Source organism: Zootoca vivipara, chromosome 4, assembly GCF_965207765.1.
Source record: "Zootoca vivipara chromosome 4, rZooViv2.hap1.1, whole genome shotgun sequence".
Classification (NCBI taxonomy): domain Eukaryota; kingdom Metazoa; phylum Chordata; class Lepidosauria; order Squamata; family Lacertidae; genus Zootoca; species Zootoca vivipara.
The window spans coordinates 43,426,068-43,447,022 of NC_142587.1; the positions used below are offsets into that span (position 1 = coordinate 43,426,068).

General features: G+C 39.1%; 1 protein-coding gene and 1 long non-coding RNA gene across 5 annotated transcripts in view; one reads left to right on the forward strand and one right to left on the reverse strand.

Moving 5' to 3' along the window:
• The window catches only part of LOC118084806 (uncharacterized), a 32,023-nt gene extending 15,346 nt beyond the window's left edge, over window positions 1-16,677 (forward strand). For all 4 annotated transcript variants that reach the window (XM_035114794.3, XM_035114798.3, XM_035114796.3 and 1 more), the window contains exons 4-11: window positions 2,646-2,810; window positions 5,752-5,839; window positions 6,619-6,794; window positions 7,471-7,678; window positions 9,421-9,546; window positions 11,139-11,301; window positions 13,999-14,235; window positions 16,404-16,677. In XM_035114794.3, coding sequence (XP_034970685.3) covers window positions 2,646-2,810; window positions 5,752-5,839; window positions 6,619-6,794; window positions 7,471-7,678; window positions 9,421-9,546; window positions 11,139-11,301; window positions 13,999-14,235; window positions 16,404-16,461 — 1,221 coding nt within the window. In that variant the 3' untranslated portion in view covers window positions 16,462-16,677. The remainder of the gene's footprint in view (window positions 1-2,645; window positions 2,811-5,751; window positions 5,840-6,618; window positions 6,795-7,470; window positions 7,679-9,420; window positions 9,547-11,138; window positions 11,302-13,998; window positions 14,236-16,403) is intronic.
• LOC148685920 (uncharacterized) lies at window positions 16,403-17,652 on the reverse strand. Its single transcript, XR_015949779.1, has 2 exons — window positions 17,463-17,652; window positions 16,403-16,527 (listed from the first exon to the last, which is right to left on the reverse strand). It is a non-coding gene; the product is annotated as an uncharacterized LOC148685920 (long non-coding RNA).
• Between the last annotated feature and the right edge of the window lie 3,303 nt (window positions 17,653-20,955).

Sequence of the window (20,955 nt, forward strand, 5' to 3'; positions counted from 1 at the left end):
GGCCATCATTACCTCTTGTGGGGGTGAATTATACAGTTTAACTATGTTATATTCCAACATTCAGCTTCATGGGATAAACTTGGAACATGAAAGTTTGGCTATGGTGGTTCAGCTTCTTTACTAATCATTAGTATCCAAACCATCTATATGTGGAATGGGCTCGTCCTTGTAACCTTGGTAGTGCAAGATAGTCATAATAAAAAAAAAACTGACAGTGGCAATCGGGAAAGAAGGCATAAAGTTCCTGGCGTATGAAATGAAATGAAAAAAACGAAAATATCTCCCTCCAAAAAAATCTCTAGAGAGGTGACATTAAAAAATAAAATAAATTCCTTCCAGCAGCACCTTAGAGACCAACTAAGTTTGTCATAGGTACGGTATGAGCTTTTGTGTGCATGCACACTTCTTCAGATAAAAAGATAGAATGTACTTGTCTTCCTTTTCTTAAGATGTGTGCTTGGGAGGATCAATTGTGAACTAGTACTTTATTTGAAAATGATAGGTTCGCCTCTAGTTTGGCTGGCCCAAATACATCTCATATACCAGTTCAATAAGCAATGTGTGAGGAGTGTATGTTTGGTTAATGACAATGGACGCTATATTTAGCCTGTAATTAGCAGCCCCAGCTATTGCACGATATGGTCGATTTATACTCACCTTCTAGGTATCTGCAAATAGTTTAAGTCTTTAAAAGGAAATTCATGGAAACCCATAAAATATGGCATAAAATGAGGAAAATATTTGTAAATGTTACTATATATGTTACTATATATGTGATAGTTTTGATTACATGCAGACAGGAAGGCTCACAAAAGATTGTTTTGAAGTCTGAATGGTATATGTATCTCTGCACTAAAATGTAAAACTTCCCAAAAGCAGCACTGGTGATGGTAGCAGGAGAAGGAAGCAATTCCAGGTGTTTGAACATCTTTCTTCAAGCTCCAGTTCTGCCTCCTTTTTTCCATTGTTTTCTTTGCATTGGACATGCTAAACCAGGCTGCTGCTGCAGCCGCTGCACAAGCTGTGCCTCTTGACAATAGCCTTGCCTTCTGGCCTGATTATGGTTAGATTCCCAACACAAAAGCTCTTTTCTGATGTAAATGGAGGGCAGTGACATTACACAAGGATTGCTGGGGATGCTGGATGTGGAATCGTGAAAGCTGGTCAACGAAAACTGGCAGAGGTAAAATGGTAAAGTGCTGTTAAATTAAGGATTTCTTTTTATAAAATATGAATAGAGCCGTCACTAAACAAAAACTAATGCTTCATGGTAGCAACATATTTAAAATAACCCTTTCTCTGTGATAAAGCATTTCAATCAATGTCTGAAGCACAAAATATATGCTTATGCTTATGTGAAGAATCCAAAAATTTCCAAATCATGATTATCTGCCACTACTGTTGTTTTCTTTTTAAAGAAACGAAAGTATTTTTTACTGGTTTCACTGATGCAAGATTTAGGAGCTCTTTGTAAAATGCAGACTTCGTGGATTTTTGTCTGAATGTATATAACTGAATGTATATAACTGTTTGGTGTTTTTAAGATCTTGCAAATGCAGCGCCCTTGCATTTGTCTGCTATTTTTCTCATTTTGAGCACACTTACATTGTAGTACTCTGAATTATTCCCAATGATACTTTTATGTTGCATTTGTGTATTATCTTCACTAAGTTTTTTTACTGAGCCCCACAACCACTGCAGTTTCTATATCTTCAAAAGCTTAGTAGATATGGAGATCAGCAAATTGAGGGCTATAAAGCAAGCTTTATATTGATCAGGGCAGTCTTGAGCAGGTCGCGCGCCCTGGCGCTGAGGGGCAGAGATCACTCCGGCGCCCTCGCAGGTGCAGTATGGCTTCTGCGCGGCTTTGCCGCACAGCGCCCTGCCTACCAGCCCGGTGCCCTGGCACCCCGCACCACCGGGACTCTACCTAGAGCCGGCCCTGATATTGATATAAGTGAGAAGTGTATCCTTTGTTATGGTTTTAACAATCCACTTGCTGTGTTGAAATCATTTACAGTAACATGTCTAATCACAAACTTTCTCAGCAGTGAAGGTACCATCTAAGTTTAAATGTGTATTCTTCAGTTTTATGCGGTTTATACGATAAGAAGCTTTAACCATCCATATATTTCAGATATTCAATATTCATATTTCAGATGGTAAAAAAAACATGTTTTTCTTTAAGGATTGTTGGAAATAACAAAGTTGAAGTTCTTAGTCTTTAAGCTGCCACAAGACAGGGCTAAACCTCTGAAGTTTGAATCTAGTATATGAACACCTGACTTGCTCTTTTGAAGCATTTATGTTGCATAGATCTGGCTTAGAGTTGTCATAATTTCATAATCTTTGTGGGGGTTTTGTATTGTGTTGACTATAAGCTGCTTAATGGACCTGGACCACAGAGGAGCGGAAAAGTACCCTTTCAATTCAGTAGTAGTAAAAATAATAATGAACAAATGCAATCTTTGTATATGTATAAATGCACAGCTTTGTTTGTTTTTTTAAACAAAAGAACTTTATTCTCAATACATGGAAAACAGCACACTTCACAATATGCAGGACCATGTAACAGCTCTCATTACACAGCACAAATTAAACACTTGAAATTTCTTCTTGACTTTCTTTCTTTCTTTTTTGGTTAGTCAACAATGAAAGGAAGATCTTCTGCAATGTCAGAGTTTATGCTGAAATCTCCAGATGAGAACAAACAGGAATTTCATCAAGCCATGAAGAATGTGCAGGCTAAACATAAAGTACTGCTGAAAGGACAGAGTCCACATGCAGATGATGGCAAACTTTACGGAAAGGTGAACGATTTACATCTTAAAATATATTAAGTTTCTTTCATTATAAGAACATAAGGCCAATGGCCCATCTAGTACATCATCCTATTCTCAAAGTAGCTGTCCGGATGCCTGGGGAAGCCCCAAACATGAGTGGAGCACAACCACCCTCTCCTATCCTGTGACTTCCAGCAACTGGTATTAAAAAGCATTACTGCCTCCTACAGTGGAGGCAAAGCATAGCCATCATGGCTTGTAGCCATTGATAGCCTTATCTGTCTAATCCAGGGGTCAGCAAACTTTTTCAGCAGGGGCTGGTCCACTGTCCCTCATACCTTGTGGGTGGCCAGACTATATTTGGGGGGAGGGGGATGAACGAATTCCTATGTCCCACAAATAAGCCAGAGATGCATTTTAAATAAAAGCACACATTCTAGTCAGGTAAAAACACCAGGAAGGCCCCACAAATAACCCAGAGATGCATTTTAAATAAAAGGACACATTCTACTCATGTAAAAACACACAGATTCCCAGACCGTCCGCGGGCCAGAATTAGAAGGTGATTGGGCTGGATCCGGTCCCCGGGCCTTGGTTTGCCTACCAATGGTCTAATCACCTTTTAAAAGTATCCAGCTTCATGACCTATTGTTTATGCACTGAGTGAAGAGATAGTTTCTTTTACCTGTCCTGAATCTTCATTGAATCCAGCTTCATTGAATGTCCATGAGTTCTAGTGTGTAAGTGCAGGAGAAAAATCTCTCTCTGTCCACTTTTTCCATGCCATGTGTAATTTCGTAAACATCTATCATGGCACCTCTTTCTCCCCTTTCAGAACCTTTTCCAACTCGGCAATATCCTTTTTGAGTACCAGAACTGTACGGAATATTCCAAATGTGGTCACACCACAGATCAGTAGACCAGCATTCTGATACCAGCAGTTTTATTTTCCATTCCTTTTCTACACACACCAGGTTAACATCTTCATCAACTGAAGCACTTTCACTTTGCTGTTATCCTTAGTTCTGGCATACTGTAAAATTAGAAAGCGAATAGAGAATACTCTGTTCTTAAATAGCATATGATAGCTGCAAGAGTGAAGCTACAATTAACTCATCAGCAAAACTATCCAAAAGAAGTGGGGGCACGGGAAATAAAAACTGCGTAATTCCCCATTCCTTTGCTTCCTCCCTGCATATTATACAGTGGTACCTCTAGTTACGAACTTATTTCATTCCGGAGGTCCATTCTTAACCTGAAACTGTTAACTAGAGGCGTGCTTTCACTAATGGGGCCTCTTGCTGCCGCTGCGCAGCTGGCACACGATTTCCGTTCTTATCCTGGGGCAAAGTTCTCAACTCGAGGTAACTCTTCCTGGAAACGATGCCTTATGAGGAACGGCTTAGGGAGCTGGGTATATTTAGCCTGGAGAAGAGAAGGTTAAGGGGTGATATGATAGCCATGTTCAAATATATGAAAGGATGTCATATAGAGGAGGGAGAAAGATTGTTTTCTGCTGCTCCAGAGAAGCGGACACGGAGCAATGGATTCAAACTACAAGAAAGAAGATTCCACCTAAACATTAGGAAGAACTTCCTGACAGTAAGAGCTGTTCGGCAGTGGAATTTGCTACCAAGGAGTGTGGTGGAGTCTCCTTCTTTGGAGGTCTTTAAGCAGAGGCTTGACAGGCATATGTCAAGAATACTTTGATGGTGTTTCCTGCTTGGCAGGGGGTTGGACTGGATGGCCCTTGTGGTCTCTTCCAACTCTGTGATTCTATGATTCTAGGTTAGTGGAGTTTGTAACCTGAAGCGTTTGTAACCTGAGGCGTTTGTAACTCGAGGTACCACTGTATACTTAAAGAACAATGGATTGAATAGATTAATGAAGCGGTTGTGTACTTGCGTGATTTGACTTTTGAGGGGGGAGTGGCAAGTCAGGTGAACTGAAATGCTTCCGAAATAGATAATCTTGGTTGTACACTAAACAGATGGCAATGGCAGGAACTCAAGAGATAAAAATAGACCAGTGAGCGAGCTGCTGCAGACTCTTAGGCAGGGCCTGTAAGCACAAGTTTATAGGGGCTTATCACACAGAAACTATAAGAACAGAAGGGTAAAAAGAAAACATATAGAGGTATTTTTTGTATTAGCATTTTTATGACACCGCATAGCCAGCAATGAAAAAAACAAAAGAAATCAGAGCAACAAAAGTCAAAGACAAAAATTCTAAGCTTTACGTTTTCTCAGCTAAACAAACTGAAGGATGGGTGTGGAGAAACCACAGGTTTTATACAATAATGAATCTAACAGATAGCATACCACACCAAAAATAAACAAAAGCTATCCAAATAAAGTATGGGAATGCCAGTATGCAAAGTAAATTTGTGGGGGAAAATAAAAGCTTAATAATAGACCAGGTTTTTTCTTCCTGAATTATAAAGAAGGTTCAGTTAAAAGTGAACATAGAGAACTTATTTCATGTTCATTGATAGGATGAGGAATACTATAAGCAAGAACGTAAAAAATGCATTGTACAGTATTCAAATATCTTGTTAATTCCTTTGTTCTTAGAGGTTGTCCCAATTTTGCTGTTGCTGCAATCCAATCATTTATTGTTAGTGCCTCCACTTGTTTGCATCATTCATATGTATTACATATATATATATATATATATATATATATATATATATATATATATATATACATACACACACATACATACACACAGTGTATATATATATCACACACAGAGAGAGATGAATATAAGTATGTGTGACTTTATGTAGATATGTTGTAAGACATCAATTAAAAAAACTCAGAAGTATGGGGAAAGCACATATTAATTATTGTTCAGAATTACAAATAGAATGCAATATTTTTATCTTCTCCGTGTAATAAAAAATGTGGGTTTTGAAACTGGAATGTTTCAAATGAACAAACTAATACAAATATTATTATTTTTTAAGGAAATAGAATTTATTAATGAAGAGCTGTCAACTTGTAGCCTGCCAAAATTTGAATGCATCTCTCCCGGAATTCTACAGCAACAGATTGGTATGAAGTCATGCAAGCTTGTTAATTTCATCATTCAACATGCAGTTCCTTTAATTTCCATTTGAATGTGTGCTAATTTGCTTTTCTATGCATCAGTCCACATGATGATCCACATTTATTTATTTCTGTCAAAGTTCAAATAGCATTTTAGAAAAACATTGAAACCATGTTCTACTCCCTCTAAGAACTATAGGATGAGTGTTCAGGTTATTGCCACCACTACAATCCCACAACTGATTGGTTAACACTGGCTACCCCTGCAAGCAGTCAATGCTACAGCAATAAAGTTAAGCATCAACTTAATGCATTATTCCCCACTTCCCCGCTAAAATCTCTATATGCACTCAAGTAAACAAACTTTCCACCCCAAACCAATTCAAGCTGTACAATTTCCTCCCAAAGTGAATTCATAGAATTGCAGAGTTGGAGGGGACACCGAGGGTCATCTAGTTCAGCGCCCTGCAATGCATGAATCTTTTGCGCAAAGTGCATATCCTATGCCTCTACAGATACTAGGCACCATTCAATCGAGGCTGTATTTTTACGCACACTTTTAATTCATTCTGAGAAGCAAGCATAGTCCTGGGATCCAAGCTAAGTATTTTGAAGTCCCTTTTATTTCAGTAGGAGAGTTGCAATCCTATGCATGTCTACTGAGAAATAAGCTCAGTGAGACTTATTCCCCAGGTAAGTGTATCTTGCATTAAAGTCTTAAGCACAATAGGCATTAAATGTGACTAGACGATGCATACTGAATATTTTTGCATATTGATACACAGTAAACCTTAAAAGTCAGATCAACGATCTTCAAGAAGCCAATGAGACTGCGGTCTTAGAGCTAGGAAAGGCAGATGAGGAGATTTCACAACTGAAGAATGAAATGGCTCAATTAAAATCTGAGTATATGCAGAAGTTAACAGACTCTAAAGAAGAAAATCTTAATCTGAAGAAAAAGGTAAGGGGTCTGGGACAATCCTTTATTATAATTTATATACTTTAATTTTAAACCTGTGGGGTGGAAGACAGGTAATAAATATTTCATCATGTATCAAACAGTAACCAAAGCTATAATTAGTCAATGGGTGATATTCATTTGTTTTATGCCTACAACTGTGAGCTTAAACATGTATGTATTTGTCTCCTAAATGTTTTATGTATTTGTACAGCATAATTCACACATTCACTGCTAAACCATGCTGTAAAGGATGATAAACTCACTGCATGCAGAAAAGTAGCACAGAAGAGAAAGAGTTCTGGCCTTTTTACTTGCATGTTTGGTTTGTTTGTTTATTAAATTCGTTGTTCACTTATTTTGCCACGGCAACTCTAAGCGACGTGCAATATTTTATGTGACTTACAATTTATTTTTACATGGGAAATTCAAACATAAGAACCTGTCCTGCAGTCTGCAGTGGCACAGGACCAGGTAGGGTGCACTGTGCAATTTCTCTGCACATGAATATAATCCATTGGGAAAAACTTTAACCAACCTGGAATTACAGCAGTTCAGAAGTGATCAGTTATGCTTTAAACAATTGATTTATTATATGTTGATGTCTACTCTTTATTGCTTTCCTCCTTCATGATCAAGAATCAAAACACAGTTTAAACTAATTCTCCCCCCTCTGAAGATCAATAGGATGCACAGCAGACATGATCCAGTAGACACTTATGAGCAGACCTTGCATGAAGAGATTTGTGAGCTAAGAGCTGAGTCCAGGAGACTGAGGGAAATCAGCCACCAGCTGAACGAGGAAAACCACAGGCTGAAAGAAGAGCTATGGGATGTAAAGAGGAAATATGAATGGCTCATGCATACAGTTGCTGGCAAACAGGATGGTAAAGGAACCACCATTATGGTATATTGCTTGGGTTCTTACGATGATCAGTAAACAGCCCAGTATGTTGCTCCAGCCACATCTCATTAACAACATTAACACCATAAAAAAATTCATTTTATTTTGCTTTGACTCAGACCAACACGGCTACCTACCTGTAACATTAACACCAGTTACTTTTGAGCAATGACTTTATAGCAGAGCTTCATGGCAGTGGCATAGCATGGGCAGACACAGGAGCAGTTGTCCCAGGTGCATAATTGTTAGGGGCGCAAAAATTTCAACACCTGAAGCTGCCTCAATACAGCTGCACAGTTCCGTCACTGGGCTCTTTTGAAAATGGCTCCTCTGTGCAAACTAGGAAGTGACCTCTCCAGACAATGGAACGACTCTTCTTGTCTCTGCAGCTGTGATCTTCTGGGCGATGCAGATGCCGTTAGGCAGTTGAATGCGCATGCATACTTTGTCTGTTTCCCTCACTCCCACCCTCTCTCTGTGTGGCCCTGGGCGCTGGCAACTCATGCTACGCCACTGCTCATGGAGCCCATTCTTCTGCATGGGTTCATCATGTGTCCACTGCGATGTACTAATACAGGAGGAAGACTGAGTATAACAGGCCCCTATCCATCACTGTTGTGCACTGACTGCTGCATAAAAAATAGTTGCTACTCGCCATGCAATCAGATAGACCTGGGGCTGAGGTTTCTTAAAAGGATAAAGTGCATTCAACAGGTTTTCAATAATAATAAAAATCACTGAAGATATAGTGAGAATCAACTTGATTTCAACCACCACGTTCAATATGAATCCTATCATGGAGAGAAAAGTCGGACATTTCTTTCATAAGCTGGATAAGGCAATAACTTGTAGTGGTTAGTGTAGCAAGTAAGGCTTTTATTGATGCATGTACAGAGATACACATCATCTCATCATTCTGGGCTGCCTCTGTGTTTGTGCCCAGAATGACTGTGTTTTCATTTTAAAAGATCTTGTCTCTAGTCATCAGGTATATCTTTATACCCTCAACAATTATCCCAAGTATTTTATAAATTATCCAAGGCAAAGTTACAACATTAATACCAATACTACCACAGTGAAATTCACCAAAACAAATCTTCATTGGAATTTGAAATGCCGGAAGAGGTATTTGTTGATTAACTGTAAAGGTGATTAACCCTCAACAGGTAATTAATACGGTCAGAGCTGATGGTTAGCAAAAAGAGATCCAGCTCTGCAGAAAAAGGGCTTCAGCTTTCTACTGCAGTCACAGCAATGCTGAATCATGGCAAATAGCTATAAAATAGCTTTCTTAAAACTAAAAGTGCCTGAAGATCAGTGCAACTAGCAGCATTGTATATTCATTTTACATTAAGTTCTTCCAATGTGTATCTAATATTACTCATTTGATTACAGTTTATTTTAAATGTGGCATCTGTGATAAGACAATTCTGTCCCAGCTATACTAAAGCCAAAATGAATTTCTCACGTCTTAATTTAAAATAATAATAATAAGCAGGAAGTTGCTCTTTCAGAAGACATTCAACCAACAAACGGAAAAGACATTTCACTTTTAAAAATACAACATTTTAATAATTAAAGCATCAGTGCTTGATAAAAATAGTTTTGTTTTAATAGACTGCATCAACAGTGATTTCAAAAGACTGAATGAAATATTATTGCTTTATAATATCTAAAACATCTAAGCAGAATTTGATTATAAGCAAGGCTTTTATTTTTATCTAGAAAAGATTCAAGAACATTCTAGGAAAAATGCTTCTTCGCCATCATCTATCAATAGTGAATCTACAGAATTTCTGATTTCTGGATACTGTGACACAGGGCTAGCAAAAGAAAACAGAGACTTAAAAGGTATGGTAATTAAAATATGCAATTGCACATTTTCTCATTTTGCTTGTTAGCACAGAAAAGAATCAAAAAAGTATACTGCATGTTCCCATGAATCTTAATATGCGGAAAAAAATCGCTTAATTGGTTTTCTGTTTTCAGCTTTCTTTTTATGCAGTCAGTGATAAGTAAGATCTAATCGGCTGATTAGAGTTGTGAAATACATTCCTTGGCTTTGGATTTTATTCATTATTCTCCATGGCCTTTCCCCACAAAACATGCCAGATTTCAGTGCACCCAAAATATAGGAAAAATTCTGAGCTTGGGTGTTATTGCTTTTAGTAATGCATCTGCATGCTTTATTGGATTGGGATAAACTAAGTGTACCTCAAAAGTGTAGCCTCCCTGCATTTGTCCCATATGGGGGAAAGGATCATTGGTCAACATACTGTTTTCAGTATTGGAAAAACAGCCACAAAATGTGATGGCTATGTAAGGATTTTGTTGTTGTTTAGTCATTTAGTCGTGTCATTATCATAAAGGCATACAGACAGACAACTGAAGAAAAGTCTAACCTTGGAGCTGGATATCCTATTATTATTATTATTATTATTATTATTATTATTATTATTATTATTATTATTTGAATTTATATACTGCCATATACCTGCAGGAATATAAACCACAAAGTACATAATCAAAATAAAACAACCCAGTAACACACACATACCCATATTTGTAAAAGGGCATAGGATGCCAATCAAATCAACCAAAGGCCTAGTTAAAGAGGAATGTTCTTGCCTGGTGCCTAAAGTTGTATAATAAAGGAACCAGGCAAACTTCCCTGGGGAGAGCATTCCACCTGCAGAAAAGGTCCGTTCTCGTGTTGCCACCCTCTGAATCTGTCGTGGAGGAGGCACACGAAGAAGGGCCTCAGAAGATTACCATATCTCAGGGTTATCTTATCTGACCATTCTTATCTAATCTTATCTATTCTTATCTGTCCATTAGATTTATCTACAGACATTATTTTCATCATTGGAGTTGTCACAATATATCTGTAATGGTATATTTTATTAATTGAACGAATGTGCTTTTGGCAAGGGAGTTTACCAGGGCCTTCAAGAATCCCCAGTACATCCAATGGCATCTCCAGGGCTGTGAAGCAGACTAGCCAGTGACTGAGGCCACATCAGTGTCTCTTCCCTTGTCCCCTTTCAAATTAGCAATATGGGTTCAAGAAGTGCGGCAAGTAAAGAGAAGTTTGATCAAACTGAGTGCACTGGAGCAGGCTGTGCAAATTACAGTGTTCTAGCATTTTTCGTAAAATAAAACCAAACCAACCAACCATGGATTGATGCACTTTAATGGTTTCCAGGAGGCATAGCACCACTTTGTCCAAAGCTGTCAGATAAATATCTACATTTTTACAACTTAAGTATCTAAGTGAGGTGAGATTAGGCTTTTTGCACACAAAATTATAGAATATTCCCTGAGCATCTGTTGGTAGGGACTGGTTCCACATTACCCATTTGAGTTGGGCATTCTTGAACAAAATATTGCAGCTAGATTTGATCCAAATTTTTGAGCAGCTTTTTAATTTTTTTAAAATCAAGATGATGCATCTGAAGAGGTCACAAAGGCGAGCAGCAACAACTTTCTTTGTATTACTCAACACAATCAAACAACAAGTCATGAGAACTATGATCAAAACATCTCACGTTCATCTTCGAGTGGTATCTCTCAAGTGGACACTTGCAATAAATATTATCCAAACAGGTATGAATTGAATGGACATGAATATGATTGTGTTGTAAATGTACCAGTAGTTTTCTGCTGTAAAGAAAAACGTTGAGACCCCACACTGTGTAGTACTGCCAACTTAATGAATTCAAAGAGGTCAAGTAACACTTCAGCAACAGTCTAGCTAAAGCAGGAAAGCACTGAAACAGGTCTGCTGGGCTTGAGCTCATCACAAGATGAAGGACTGACTTTCCCCTTTGTTCTGATTGTGTATAGATGTCAGCCAGCACATTAGATGAGATCAATCATACTCTCTTGTGCGCACCAAGATGCGACAGCTAGGATTGTTTCAATTTGTGGATACTGTATAACGCTAGGCTTGCTTCAGAAAGGTAGGGCTATGAGAACTACATGGAACTGAATGAGTGGCAGGTGTTGGATTGACAACTATGGGTACACTGATTGCCCCAGCAAAACCATTGAATAGGAGGGGAAGCAGTAGCATAGGGGGTCCCTTATTGCTAAGCTAAAACCAAGATAGGCACTAGAACATACAGTAGTACCTTGGTTTATGAACACAATTGGTTCCGGAAGTCTGTTCATAAACTGAAGCGTTCATAAACTGAAGTGAACTTTCCCATTGAAAGTAATGGAAAGTGGATTAATCCGTTCCAGACGGGTCCGTGGAGTATTCAACCTGAAGCGTACTTAACCCGAAGCATGGGTGTAATTGGTTCCGGAAGTCTGTTCATAAACTGAAGCGTTCATAAACTGAAGCGAACTTTCCCATTGAAAGTAATGGAAAGTGAATTAATCCGTTCCAGATGGGTCCATGGCGTTCATAAACCGAACATTCGTAAACCGAGGTGTTCATAAACCGAGGTCCCACTGTACCTACATTTCAAGCCAAGCCCTCCTGCATGCTGCTTTTAACATTATGAATGACAGGAAAAGATCACCACCAAATATTCTCTAGCACAGGGGAGGGAGGCCCCTAACCCTTCAGGACTCTCCCTAGGTTACACACCTCACCAGCCCTACTCCACACCCGCTAAGTAATTCTACTGGAGTGGAATGTGTCCTTGAGTTGTGCTAATGCCCCTTGCTTGCCTGCTTGTTGCAATAGAGAGGGGCCTGTGCTTGCAGAAGCCTTTGGCTTTGTGTGTCTGGAATGTGTCATATTTTATAAAGCATTGTTTCCATTGCTGCACCCACTTTTGGCTTTGTCCCTAACACCATGTGAGTGCAGGCCTTGAAAAGTTGGCCACGAGGGAATATGGAAAAGACAAAGCTGTGTACAGTGAAAATCTATTTCATTTCTATCCCATATTTCATTACACCTGGTGGTCCTATGGCAAAACCATAGAATAAAAGCATTTAAAAACAATGACCAATATTCTATGTCTGACCAGAACCCTTCCATAGCCCACATACAGCGGGTAGCATTTTGGATCTCTGCCTCCTCCTTTGCCTTTCTTTTCTGTACTGCAATGTTGTTAAAAAGATCTTCCATAATGCTATTAAAGAGAGGCATGGACAAACCTAAATCCAAATTTTCCACAAATACTGCATGATTCCCAATCCTTTACAAGGATAATAATTGCTTTCCTAGAAACAAATTAAGCAGCTTGTCCTCAGTCTCTTTGATGTACTAGTTACAGGTAGGTAGCCGTGTTGGTCTGAGTCGAAGCAAAATAAAAAAATTCCTTCAGTAGCACCTTAAAGACCAACTAAGTTTATATTTTGGTATGAGCTTTCGTGAAGAAGTGTGCATGCACACGAAAGCTCATACCAAAATATAAACTTAGTTGGTCTTTAAGGTGCTACTGAAGGAATTTCTTTGATGTACTGCTACTGTTTAAAACACAGAGCAAGTTTTGCCAAGAAAGGATGAGTTGATTTTGTTAAAATGTGTACAGCAGCTACCACTGGTTGAAGTTGAAAGAACCTGCTGCATAAAAGATTTTTCTTGCAACTTGCCTATAACATCAGAGCAGTGGCTTACATCAGAATAGCTGTGTCTTGTTTCTTCTGCAGACCAAATAGCAGCCAGTTGTCCCCTAATTTTGTGCATGAAGATTCCCATATGTTGTTAGAATCAAGAATTTGAACAGATGTTATTGTTACCCCCCCAAAAAAAATATCACAGCTCTTTTACTTAAGTTGCAATGAAAATGCAGTGTTCGAGTGCATATACATTCAAGGGGAACAACTGCTTTTCTCAGGTACCAAAGTAGACCCATTTTCTTGCATGTCATTTCACCGATATAAATACCATCCAGTGAAGCTGTGAAGGAAGAGGAGAGAAAAATAGGGGCACCCATATTGTACCCACCCACCCCACCCCCCATGGGCATTTCTCCTATTTAAATATTTACAGAACTGTGATTATCCCTAGAATGGGAAGAAGATGGGAACAATATAGGTGTCAATCCTTGCCCTTCCTACAAATTAGCATTGGCTTGGGGGTGGGGGGGCTGACTGAAGGAAATGGAACTGTGAGGGTAAACACTCAGCAACATGGCCCAATCCAATTTTGTTTCTGCAAAAAGTTGTTGGGAGATTCAGTCCCAGGTTTCCCCTGTCATGTCTAGTTTGTTCATAAGATATGTAGGATTCTTTGGTTATCACAGTCTGAATAATAAAGTTGTGCTGGAGTATAAAAAACCCCAAACAACCCTTATTTCCTCTTTCAAAGGAAAGTTATTGATTTTCTACCATTTTTTATCCCAGGATTCGTCTAGATAAGGCAGCACTATCAAGACGACCATTTGCACCCAGGAGTGTTACAGACTTGAAAGTTGGAAACCTAGTGAAATTTTCATGCCCAGCAGGAAAAATCAGCAAGGGAACTGTTAAGTATTTGGGACCACTTTTGGGGAGAGAAGAGGACTACCTTGGAATAGAGCTGGAAGGCGATCAAATAGGGAGGCATGATGGAACTTTTCAAGGAACACGCTACTTTCTTTGGTAATGTTTACTCTTATACCTGGCAATAGTATATTTAAGATCTTCCCTTCCCACCCCAAACCCAGTTTTCCCCAGGGGCAGAAATAAAGCAATTTCACAGTCTTCTTGTTCATTTTACCTTTACCGTGCATAATATGCAACCACTAATGGATCACAAATGTGTGTTGGCAAGTTTGTGGTTTTGAAGTATTGCGCAAAATACAACATTGCAAAAGCTATACTACTCAATTGAATATATTACTGGTGAGGACAGGGTTCATGGCATGCTCATTAGAATTAGGATAGTAACTAACAATAGCAATAAGTTCACTTTTTATTGATGAGAGCTTCAGGATTTAGCTACTGTCTGTTGCAAAATGTGATAAACATTGATAGCAGTATAAATGCAAGTACCTTGCATCCTCCCATCTGTAAAAACTGGTGTGCAAGAGATGGAAAAAGGAAAGTATGTGGGAAATCCTGTATCACGTGCACCTCATCAAGACTAGAATTTCACATTTTTTTGCACTTTATCAAACAGTAACCATGCCTTGTACTCTTAATTCGGAGTGATGGCAAATTAATGCGCTGTTATCAAACATTAAAAAAGCATTATTCTCACAGAGCTTTGTAAATGCAGCATTTGCAACTTAAACATGAGTAAATGCTTTACTCCATCAACTACAAGGTATTAAATGTTTCACTCCCATAATTGTGGGAGTTTTGGAATTCCTTCCCTACAGGCGTCTGGCACCTTCATTATGCATTATTACATATTTCTATAACCTACTCTTCTTGTGATTGTAATTTGTTTTAAACTGTTTGTATCTCATCCTGCGATTGTCTGGTGAAGTGGGTAATAAATCTAAAAATAACGTTTTACTGGTGCTATTAAGCATTGCAATGGATGTAGGAGAAAAATCCTGAAAATGGGATGTTTTCCTGGCACTCTATATATGCCTGTTCCTGCCCACTTTCTGCCTCCAATAAATTATTTTATATCTATGTATCAAAAATATCTGAGAACTTCCTTTATATAATGGACATTATGAAAATTCTGAAGAACAAATTGCTTCATGCATCACTAGAGAGAAAAGCTTGAACTCAGAAATTCTATAGTTCAAAGTAGCTCTATAAACACAAGATGTGTGCATGAGCCCAAGAGTCACATTATATTTGTGCTTAAATATATATATATATAACCTGAGTTGTTCTTCACACTTCAGTCTGTGCTTTGGGTTCAGAGGCACTTTGTATAAAACAAAAAATTACTTTGCTAGGCCAACTAAAACTCTTTTAAATTGTACTTTTAAATTGCTGGGAACCTCAGAGTGGTAGTGAGAGTTGTGTGACTTGAATAGTGCATGTATCGCCTATTAACTACAACCTATAACAGGAATAGCCAAAATAATGCTTTCCAGATGTTGCTAAGCTACAACTCTCAGCATCCCTGGTGAGCTGTAGTCCAACACCTAGAGGGCACCATATTGGCCATCTCTAGCAATTTGTATCTCCATCCCAAGTCTGAACCATGCTGTGCTCTTCAGAATTTTAATACTAGCTTTACTGCCTGAGCAATGGCTGTAACTTCAGTGCTGCAGGGAGCGTTTATCTATCCCCTCAAATAACCCTGATATCTACTTTCAGCGATGCCTTATCATTTCTTGATCCTTTCCTCAATTTATTTTTTCCTGTCTCTACCAGTGCTTCAGCATACATCTCCACTATTGTATCTCCCAGAGTATAGGTGATAAAGTGGTGAAATAGAAACTATCCTCAACAGCAAAAATATTCCACCCTATTGGGGGCGGGGAGAGAGAGAGAGAGAGAGAGAGAGAGAGAGAGAGAGAGAGAGAGAGAGAGAGAGAGAGAGAGAGAGAGAGAGAGAGAGAGAGAGAGAGAGACTAGTCACAATTAAAAGATAGTGGAAAACCCCTTTACCAGGACCACCACTAACAAAAAATTGTGCATTTTCCCCTGTCATGGAGAAATGTATTTGTTGTCTTTAAATTGTGGCCTTTTAGAATCCAAGCAGAAAACACTGTCCAGCAGCAGATTTCTGTTTCCATGACCATCCAAGTAACTTGCACCGAGTTTGTAACTCTTGCTGGTTTGTTAACTTTATTTCATTAAAAAGTCATGTCAAAGAACCATATCCACATTACTGACTTTCAAAATTTGTTTTCCAGTGCACCCAACAAAGGAGTTTTTGTTAACTTCAGCAAAATCATTATTGCCTGGGAATAACGATTCCACTGCATCCTGAACAATGAATGCATGGACTTTAAAGCCTTCCGATATATTGTGCTTCTGCTGCAAAGAAGAAACAAAGTGTTTAGAACTCTGTTCATCGGTGTATTTTCTTCCATTTTTATCAAGTTGTATTTGAGCATTTTCTAGTATTGTATTTTTTTGTAAAAATAAAACTAGTTGTACTATTACTGAAAATGCAAACAGCAAACATCTAGACTCAAGTCATAATAGGTATGAATTCCCCCAGTGAACTGATTTAAAACAGTTTATTTTTGTTCCCATGTAGGGCATTCAAACTTATGATTGCTTACATATTTTTACAGAGAATGGAAACACATGAACAAAGTGGTACACAAATACAGCTGGAGTGTTTTCCATGATTTTCCATTAGGAAAAATATGCAATCATAACTGCAGATATAGATGCTCCTGCTCCCGCCACCCCCACTTAAAAAAAATGTACGTGAAGGCATGGCTAGGATAGCCTCTGTGTACAAGCAGCAGCCCAGGATAGCAAATGAGCCCAGGATAGCAAAAAATCTGGATTCTTCCACCATTCAAAAATAGCTACGACAGATTAATACAGCTATCCCTCTGAAAATTAGAGAAATGCTTATCACAAACTTGCTGAATTGAATCTACCATGGTTGGGAGCACATTTGTAAACAACTTCTCCCTCTTTGGGTTCACAGTACTGGTGCATGAAAATCAATTTTAGCTAGTTTTCAAGCACTTTTAAATCAACTGTACCATTTCACCAGTCATAACAGAGTGCCTGGGAAGAGTTGGAACCCTTTCCTGATAGCAGTAGTAATAGAGAAGTCCATCTAAGTATGAAGGAGCTGGTATATCTGACTAGGCATGAGAATTTATTATTCACTGGTAGTAAAAAATGGACCTAGCTTACATTGTTTGGAATTTGATATTTATCAGCCATTGGTTCAGAAGACATGATTACATATATTTTATGTACCAAGCTCCTAATTAATCACTTGCCTTGAACTTGTACTTGGACCTGCTGGATCTACCGGTATGATGAAATACAGTAGTGAAGTGACATCATAAAATGGCAACAATAGCAGCCCCAAGTATTCTAAACAGAAGGATTTTGCCCAGCCCTAGCTAAGAGTCCTTTGGCTCTTGTGCTTCAGCTCAAATCATAGGCAAGGCACTGGGCTTAAATTACCTAAGGGAGACAACAACAAAAAACAAGGCACCTGAAATAGCCCCAAGTGATTAACTTCAGCCCTCCCTTGCACTACTCATGTTAACATTACCTAAGTTCCCCTCTGCCCTGTCCAAAACTACCTGCAAATAAGTTCTCACGGCAAACACTGAATCTAAAATGATTTTATGGTAATGCATTGGCTTTAGTTCCTGTGTAAGGAGGAACCATAGTTATGGTAAGGATACAGCATGAGGGAGCAGATTTTTGCTAAAGAGGGCAAGATCCTTTCGCTTACTCTGGATCTCAGGCCATGCTGAAATGTTAGCATCCATTCAGCAACCTATAGAAGCAGCTGATGGTGTGTTTAGTTGCACCTTGTGACTGAAATGTGGAAGCCTGAAGATTACAAAGCAAGAGTTTTTAATGGTTAAGGTGTCATTTCTTACAGTAAGGGGGGGGAGTATTTGATCCCCTGCTAAATTTTCCTGTTTGCCCTCTGACGAAGAAATGACCAGTCCATAATTTTGATGGTAGGTTTCTTGTAGCTGTGAGAGACAGAATAACAACAGGAAAACCCCCAGAAACCCAGAAAAGTCAGAGATTGATACGCATTATAATGAGTGAAATAAGTACCGTATTTGATCCCTTTGCAAAAGATGACTTAGTACTTGGTGGCAAACCCTTGTTGGCAATTACAGAGGTCAGACGTTTCTTGTAGGTGGTCACCAGGTTTGCACACATCTCGGGAGGTATTTTGTCCCACTCCTCTTTGCAGATCCTCTCCAAGTCAGTCAGATTTTGAGGCTGATTTCAGCTCCCTCCACAGATTTTCAATGGGATTAAGGTCTGGAGACTGACTAGGCCACTCCACAGGACCTTAATGTGGTTTTTCTTGAGCCACTCCTTTGTTGCCTTGGCTGTGTGTTTTGGGTCATTGTCATGCTGGAATACCCATCCTTGACCCATTTGCAATGCCCTGGCTGTAGAAAGGAGGTGCTCACCCAAGATTTGACGATACATGGTCCCATCCATCGTCCCTTCAATGCGGTGAAGGTGTCCTGTCCCCTTAGCAGAAAAACACCCCCAACACATAATATGTTCCCCTCCATGTTTGATGGTGGGGGTGGTGTTCTTGGGGTCATAGGCAGCATTCCTCCTCCTCCAAACACGGTGAGTTGAGTTGATGCCAAAGAGCTCGAATTTGGTCTCATCTGACCACAACACTTTCACCCAGTTCTCTTCTGGGTCATTCAGATGTGCATTGGCAAACTGCAGATGGGCCTGTACATGTGCTGTCTTGAGCAAGGGGACCTTGCAGGCTCTGCAAGATCTCAGTCCTTCACGGCGTAGTGTGTTACCAACTGTGTTCATGCTGACTATGGTCCCAGCTGCCCTGAGATCATTGACAAGCCCCCCCTCCCGGCTGCTTCATCACCGTTCTCCTGATCATTGCAACTCCACGAGATGAGATCTTGCATGGAGCCCCAGACCAAGGGAGGTTGACAGTTATTTAGTGTTTCTTCCATTTGCGAATTATTGCACCAACTGTTGTCACCTTCTTACCAAGCTGCTTGGCAATAGTCCTGTAGCCCAGCCCAGCCTTGTGCAGGTCTACAGTCTTGTCCCTGACATCCTTGGACAGCTCTTTGGTCTTGGTCATGGTGGCTACTTTGGAATCTGCTGGATTGATTGCTTCCATCGGCAGGTGGATATTTTGTATAGGAACTGTAACGAGCTGGGATTACAGGTAAAACCTCTCCCTTATAGCAGGTGCTTCTAATCTCAGCTGGTTACATACAGTGATGATACCAGGTAGCCTGACATCTGGCTAGTTGATAGGGGATCAAATACTTCTTTCACTCATTATAATGCACATCAATCTCTGACTTTTGTCTTCTGGGTTTCTGGGGTTTTTCCTGTTATTCTGTCTCTCACAGCTACAATAAACCTACCATCAAAATTATGGACTGGTCATTTCTTCGTCAGAGGGCAAACAGGGAAATTTAGCAGGGGATCAAATACTTTCCCCCCTCACTGTATCTAGTAACCAAGTTTATTCTTTCTTCAACAAGCTAGGAATTTGATATAGAAGCCTTTATGTAACTCGCATGCATGATCAAATGTGAAATATCTGCATTGGATATTAAAATGCAAGAGTTTCCTCTAGCAATGAGGATAAACAATGAGACACCATTTGTGCAAGATGATACCCAGGTACCTAATTTTGATTTTTATGGAGTTCTACAGATTCACTGGAAACCGAAAAGACCAAAACCACATTTTTTCTTCTTCACGGTGGAGATCCAAGTTTAATGTAGTCACCAAACAAGATAGGTACTTATTTTCTGTTTAGAATGTGTAATGCAGCAGTTGCTTAGGGAGAAAGAATCCGCATTAAGCTGAGAGAGTAGATGACACAGCAAGAAGTATTCTAAAAGGTTTCTTACTATATATGGAAACAAATGCAGGGTGTTACATTTTCTTAGTTTATTGATTTTTTAATTTTATTTTAGGAAACTGCAGCTCCCAGTATATGTCATTCCGAGGTCCCATGCATGCACAGCCTCTTAATGCCTTTACACATTTCATCTTGCAGCAATTGTTTCCATTCACAGCATACATACATAATGTTGTAAGGAACACCCTATTTACAGGATTTCAAAAGATTGTGGTTTTTGTTTTATAGTGAAAAATATTAACAGGACTTCAACAGAGAAAAAAGTATAGATCAGATACATTGGCTTTGTCACAGATAACACAATTCAAAAAGTTTGTTCGAAGGTCTTGAGAATTAGAATATTGCTTGACTCTTGGCCATTGCTTGCTTCAAAAACAAGAAGACCTCTCAATAATAACAACAGAAACAAGATGTCAATAGCTCAAATACATGCCAAGTTTGAACAATTATTTGGAAAAACAGATCACACAGAGGCAGCGTTGGCTATAATATGCATTTATTTCTGTGCACATTTTCAGCTCTCTGTAGACTCATAGCATCTGAGCAGGTGACAGAGGAATTGAGAGCCCGGTTGGCTACTTCAATAACTACACTGTAAAATTTTGTATTTCAAATTACATATTTCAGGCTTCTTGTGTTAAAAGTTTGTCAAGCCAAGATCACAATACCATTAGCCATCAGCATGTTTAAACTTTTCATCATCTCTTTAAAACTTTTTTAAAAAATGTCTTCAAAAAGACTAAATCCAAGAAATTTTAGAGATTTATAATCAAATCACTTGTGGGGAAGTGAAGGAACAGTACATAAATGGAGTATAACGCAACTGAAAGAAACATTGACTTAGTAGTATGACTGAGACCAGC